Raw genomic sequence first — 7,176 nt, forward strand, 5'->3', positions numbered from 1 at the left:
TGAGTGTTGAAAGTTGATCCAAGAAGAATGAAGTCCTTAACAACTTCAATCTTTTCACCACTGAGAAGAATGTTGTTTATTGGTTCAGGGGTGAGGATTTTTGTTTTCTTGACATTGAGATGTAATCCATTCCGAAGGCTGTGCTCTTTGATCTTTATCAGTAAATGTTTTAAGTCCTCTTCACTTTTAATCTAATATTATGAATGCTTTTCTAAGGTTTCTATCTTTTAGTTTGGTACATATATAATTTGGTAGGACTTGCAGAAAGATTTTATTTTATTATATATACTATATTATGTATTCTATAAGGAAACAGGTTTAAAATTATGTGGATATTTCAAATTATCCTGCAGGTTTAATAAAAAGTATTAGAAATGTTTACATTGAAGTATACACATTCTAAGATAAAATTTAGAAAGGTTTCTAGAATTAATTGGGAAACAGCTAATCAAATCATTGAAATACTGGCTGATATGTTATTTTCTTAATGTCTGTAAACAAAATGGTTATTGATTTTCTTTCTTAGGTATTTATATTGGATTGACTGTTGTGAGTTCCCTCATATTGGCCGTGTTGGAATGGATGGAACCAATCAAAGTATTGTCATAGAAACCAAGATTGCTAGACCTATGGCAATTACAATTGATTATGCCAACCATAGACTCTACTGGGCTGATGAAAATCACATTGAATTTAGCAACATGGATGGTTCTCATAGACACAAAGGTTAGTCCAGTATCATAAAATGCTAAATATTTTATCAGTGTATAAAATAAACTTTTAGAAAAAAAAAATATATATATATATTAGTTTTATATATTTTCATAAAATATACTTGTTAATTTATGATTACATTATTATGGCTCTTTATAAAAATACAAGCACTTTGGAATTAGATATATTTATTCAGAAATCATGTTAATGTCTTTATTTGTACTTTTCTATGTAGTTTTCTTATAATAAAAGAGTGACAGTTTTATAAGTTAGTATATGTATATTAAACTAGATATGTATTTATGTCTAAAGATGAGGTTTTTATTTTAATATGGTAGCATTAGTTTGGATTTTCTAAAAAGACTTTTTAAAAGTATTTATTTTTAAAGAGTAGATTCATGTTGTTTAAAATTTGATAATTATGCTGTTTAGTTCATTTAAAGATTTCTACCTTATCATTAACAACAATCAATGTGAATGTGAAAACAACTTTCAAAGTCACTTTCAGAAAATGTGAAAGTGAATGAATATATATGAATATAAAATTCTGCAAATACTTTTTTGTCCTATTCTTGGTAACTCTCATTAGATTAAAATAAAACTGTAAATGAAGTCCAAAACAAATGAAAGACGACATTGGATTTGAAGGAAATAGAATGAAGAGTGAGAGAAGGGTTATTTTGTTGTTGTTGTTGCTCGGTGCCTTTGAGTCTTTTCTAAGTCCTAGTGACTTATTCACAAGAGAATGATACACTGCCAGGTCCTGCACCATCCTCATAATTGTTCTTATGTTTGAGTCCATTGTTACTGCCACCATATCAATCCATCTCCTTGGGGTCTTCCTCTTTTTCCAGATGACCCTCTGCTTTACCAAACATACTGTCCTTCACCAGGCACTGGTTCCTGCTGGCAAAATATCCGAAGTACAAGAGGCAAAGTCTCACCATGTTTGCCTCTAAGGAGCCTTCTGGCTGCATTTCTTCAAAGACAAATTAGTTTGTTCTTTTGGCAGTCCATGATACTTTCAATATTTTTCACCAATACCGTAATTCAAATGCATTGACTCTTCTAAGGTTCAACTTTCACATGCGTATGAGATTATTGAAAATACCATGGCTTGATCAGTCTTATTACAGGGAGAAAAAAAAAAACCAAAAAAAACCTGAATGAGCGAATTAATAAGACTAACAGAGAAGGTTATTAATATTATTCTTATTAATAAGTAGAGAAGATAGGGAACCAAGATAAAGAGATCATGGATATAACAAAAGTAAATGATCCAGATGAATACTCAAATTACTTTAAGTGCACATTGCATTGTAATGATTAAATATTTTTCCTGAGAAGAAAATGAATTTTTATTCATTTTAATGACCCAGTGTCACATTTGTTATATTTTCATTTTCAAATAGAAATCCCATATAAAACGGGCATGTTAATATGACTTAGTTTGCATTAGGCTCTGGCAATACTAGACTAGAACACCTAGAGAAGTGGTAAGAAGAGAGGATTTTGGGATGTTTCATAAATTTCAGATGCTGCCCTTCAAATCTAAGTAGGTATGGGATCCTGAGAAATATCTTTGCATAGCATGTAGCCACTGAGTTAAAGAAAATAATGTAAAAGGCAATAAAACCATACTACTTCATACTTTTAATTAAGTGTTTCTAGATTTCTGTTTAAATAATGCATCCTTCTAACTGTAAATGCTGAGAAGAAGCTCTTAGATGGGCTTTTGTAAGGGTAGGAATAAATGAGGTACAAGTGTTGTTGGCTGAGCCACTTATTTAGGTGTTGGCATTCCAATTATGGAGATAAAGAAACTCATCAGGATGTAATTTGAGTGAAGAATTATTTAAAGATCACTTTAGGATTTTAACTACAGGAAAGTAATGTTGACAAATTGAAATCACACTTAGCATTCAGCAGTTTTATCTCACCCAAAGAAACAATAATGAAATGTTCTACAACATTCTTGGATGATATAATTGGCCATTTCATTGTGGCAATCAGTATTTCCCCCATGTAATCATGAACTTGTCCATTTTTAGGATCTCTATAAATCATGAAGTTGTCGTAAATGTGCTAAAATTTCACTGTAAATTAAAAAATATATACAGATTTTGGTTTAACTGATGTATATTGAAAATATATTGCAGCATCAAATAGTTGCCTATTTCATTTGATCCTTTTCTGTTCGAACCGCAAAAGGTGTTGTTAATAATATTACATCAATTAGAAACTATTGATTGCATCACCCACTTACTGTTTAAATAGTTATGTCAGTATATAGGTGACTAATGTTTTGAAATGTTTTAAAATAAAATTAAATATGCATAGGTAAACTATTTCAGTTGTAATACTGATGACTTGATTTTTGCTGTTGTTAAGTGCCGTGGAGTTAGTTCCAACTCATAGTGACCCTGTATAGGGTTTCTGAGGAGTAGCTGGTGGGTGTGAATTACAGACCTGTGGTTAGCAGTCTATTGTTTACCCTATAGCGCCATACCAGGATACCAATGACTTTGAGTAGAAAGATATATATCAAAAGATTCCTGGTGGCACTGTATGATAAGTGTTAGACTACTCACTGCAAGGTCGGTGGTTCAAATCCATAAGCGGTTTCACTGGAAAAATGATGCTGTCTGTTGCTATAAAGATTTACAGTCTCAGAAACCCTATATAGATTAAAGTTAAATATACATAAACAAGGACTCCTGATGTGACGCTGTAGGATCAGTACTGGACTGAAAATCACAAGGTTGGCTGTTCAAACCAACAGATTCTCCTCAGAAACCCTATAGAAAGTAAATATCAGAACTGACTTGATGGCATTTAACAATAACAACAACATACATAAACAAAGTCTTCTTGATGACTTTTGGGAAAGGTACATATGTAGCTGAATAAGATGGTACTAAATTCATTACTGAGAAAAAATGCTTTACTGAAAGAAATTTTAGTATAATATTATAGAATTTTTTAAACTTGATTATGAAAGTATCTTGAGGCTCAAGTGGGCAGAAAGAAAAGTGAAAGACTTGCTGCTTTCAGAATTATTTTCTCCTGAAGGCTCTTTGAAAGACTAATGCAAAATTCATTAAGTGCCTTATCAGGCATCTGCCAATAGCCGAATTCAAGCCAATAATTACCTGGTAGTTACTAATGAGCTACTAATTGTAGTCAGTCCAAATTATGCCAACTCTACAGCCAATGAAAGAAAGAGTCATTCATTTGCCATGATTCTAAAAAGGCATTGAATTATTTTACCCTTTGCTTTTGCCCCATAAAGACAAAGAATTCTGTGACACCTTAGGTGTATATTTGGAGCCAGAAAAATTAAACTTTTTATATCAATAATAACTGTTTTATTAGTTTAGTCTAGTCTATTTTTCCATCTCAACCAGACCATTTATTATTTATTGTTCTCATCTATTTTATTTATTGAAACTGAAATCAAAACTCATCAGAGTATGGTATATGCCAGTTATAACAAAGTAATTTGAGACTATATAGGGCATATGGGAAATGTTATGATACTGGCTCTTATTCATGATCCAAAATATTAACATGAAGAGAAGTTACTCCTTGAATAGGAATTTATAGTTTTAAAATTAGTTTATCTTTCACAAGCATATTATCTTGTAAACCACACAGTAATTCCATAAATGAAGCATTCCTTATTCTTACTTGCTCACCTCAAGAATCTATAATCTATAAGGGGTCTGAATTCTATACCCTAAACAGGAGATCTGACTATCTCCAATGTACATGTGATTTGCAATTTACTTAAGAATTTCCATTCCTCTTTTTCTGCTGTCTCTTATATACCATGTCCAAACACAACACTACAAAATCAAAACAACAACAGCAAAATATCAGTTTGCTAGTTTAGGAACAGTGAGACTCGATCTTATCTACACAAACCCCTCCCTAATCCCTGTGTATAGCATTCTACTGTTTGTTGTTTAACTCTAAAAATAATATGATAGATAATATAATAACAATACATTAATAATATAATTATATAGCATATAATAATGATACATTAATAATATAATAGTGCAACAGAATATTATACATGGTAATAGATGATTGAATCAAATCACCTTTTTTGTTGATTCAGGATTTCTTTAATTTCTTATTTTTTTTTCCCTTTTCGCTTTCATTCATTCATTCATTCATTCACCAAAATGTACCAGCCTGTCACTCTGTGCCAGGCATTATGGTAGGTTTTTGCATTATGAAGATGACTCATCCTGTCTTCAAGACACAATTTACATTGAGGGTATAGGTATGTGCAAAATATTGTGAATCTACAGACAAGAGTACGGAGATATATAATGACAAGAGGGAATCTTTGAATAGTCTGACATATTCGTATTGAATAAAGGCCCTCCATATGGGGACATGCAGGAAGGATTCTTCTTAAGAATGAACAGGATGTATAAAGTTGTAACAGTCTTGAAACTGTGTGGTGCTTACTTAATTTGACTATGACTGGAATTCATATGAGATAGGTAACGACACTAGATGAACAAGGATAAATTGTGAAAGGGCTTGTATTCAAAACTAAGAGTGTTTAGGTAAGAGGATTTTATTAGATTTGACTGCAGCATGGAAATTGGAAAATCCTGGAAGGGCAATGAATTTAGAGACAGAGCTCTGGTAGCATAGTGGTTACGAATCGGGCTGCTATCCTCAAGGTCAGCAGTTTGAAACTACCAGCCATTCTGTGGGAGAAAGATGAGGGTTTCTGCTCCCGTAAAGATTTATAGCCTCGGAAACCCTGTGCAGGATCACTATGAGTCAGAACCGACTTCATGGTACTTAACAACAACAATATATGTTTGGATTCCTGGTGTGACACTGTAGGAAAAGTGCAGGACTGAAAGGTCAGTTTGAAACAGAAGGTTCATAGTATAAACTCACCAGTCACTCCTTGGAAACCCTATATTGGGTAACTATGGATCAGAACCAACTCAATGGCACTTTGATATCTTTGAAGTAAATGTTTTAAGTAATTATATAGTTGTGACAATGGGAGTAAGGGTTGATTTACTAGTTATTTCACAGATAGAGTAACAGAATCTTTATGCTGAAGATCTCAAAAATATTAGTGGTCAAGTTGTAGATATTTAAGCAAATGGTTAAGTCATTGCCCAGTTAGCTAAAGGTAAACAAAACACTTTTTTTGTTTGTTTGTTTTTTTACTGATTTACTAGTTTCTTATATATGTGTCTTTTTCTTTGAAATAATGTTCCTACTCCTAAGTATAGTTTAGGGATATAAGGAACATCTCTTAATTTCAAAGCTGTGTTTTGAATAGAGCTAATTAATTCTTAGAGAAGGGTCAACATAATAGTGATTCCAAGGGCATCCTCTATTGCAATGGTTAAGTGCTTGACCGCTAACTGGAAAGTTTGTGGTTGGAAACTACATAGTGTCTCCTTGCGAGAAACACATGGCAATCTGCCTCCTGAAGATAATTGCTCTTGTTGTGTGGCCTAGACTCAATACTGACTCACAGTTACTCCACTAACAGTATAGAATGTCCCTTAAGGTTTTCTAGGATGCACTCTTTATTGGTGAAAATTGCCAGATCTTTCTCCCATGAAGTTACTAGTAGGTTTACACAGCTGAACTTTTGGTTACCAGCAGAACACTTAACTATTGCCCTTAAAAATGGTAGGGTGGAAAACCCTAAGAAGAGGTTCTACTCGGTCACATGAAATTACTTCCAAGGTACCTAAATGCTTTTCCCTAAAAAGAATTTCAGAACACCTGATAATTTAACTAATGGAAAAATCACAAATGAGAAAATATCTCTTCTCAAACTTTCTCTTGAAAAATAAAATAGATCGATGAGACACGAGGAAATTTGAGGACATTGTCTAGAATGAGCCTTTACATTTATGTGTGTCTTTATAATGTATGTCTTTATGCATGTCTTTGAGTCCTGGTGTAGCACTGTAGGATAAGTACTTGACTGAAAGTTCGGTTTGAACCATAGGGTGACTGATTTAAACTCACCAGCCACTGCTTGAAAACCCTATACTCAGTCTTTATGAGTTGAAACCAACTTGTCAGCACTTAACAACAACAACAACAACAATAATGCATGTCTTTATAACCAAAGGTTCTAAATAGATGAAGAATATATATATTTGGAAGTCCACCTGCTCCTCAGAAACGACTCGATGGCACATCACAACAACAACAACAGCATATATATGAGAGTAATTCCACCTCACTCCCAAGTCACAACCTTACTTACAGGAGAATCTTAGCCTTTGATTTTGAATAAGAAGTTAGAATTATTAAGGATTCCTGGCATGGTGCTCTGCTAACATAAAGGTTGGTGGCTCAAACACACCAGCCACTCCTTGAAAACTCTTCTCGGGATTGCTCTTAGTCGAAACTGACTCTACAGCACTTCATAACTGAAACAACAATAACTAA

General features: G+C 33.1%; 1 protein-coding gene across 1 annotated transcript in view; it reads left to right on the forward strand.

The window, feature by feature from the left end:
• Positions 1–7,176, forward strand: part of LRP1B (low density lipoprotein receptor-related protein 1B) — a 2,342,762-nt gene that overhangs the window by 2,001,496 nt on the left and 334,090 nt on the right. Inside the window, exon 60 of the mRNA XM_006834597.1 lies at positions 527–726. Coding sequence (XP_006834660.1) covers positions 527–726 — 200 coding nt within the window. The remainder of the gene's footprint in view (positions 1–526; positions 727–7,176) is intronic.

The sequence above is a fragment of the Chrysochloris asiatica genome, unplaced genomic scaffold (genome assembly GCF_000296735.1).
Source record: "Chrysochloris asiatica unplaced genomic scaffold, ChrAsi1.0 scaffold00012, whole genome shotgun sequence".
NCBI classification, from domain to species: Eukaryota; Metazoa; Chordata; class Mammalia; order Afrosoricida; family Chrysochloridae; genus Chrysochloris; species Chrysochloris asiatica.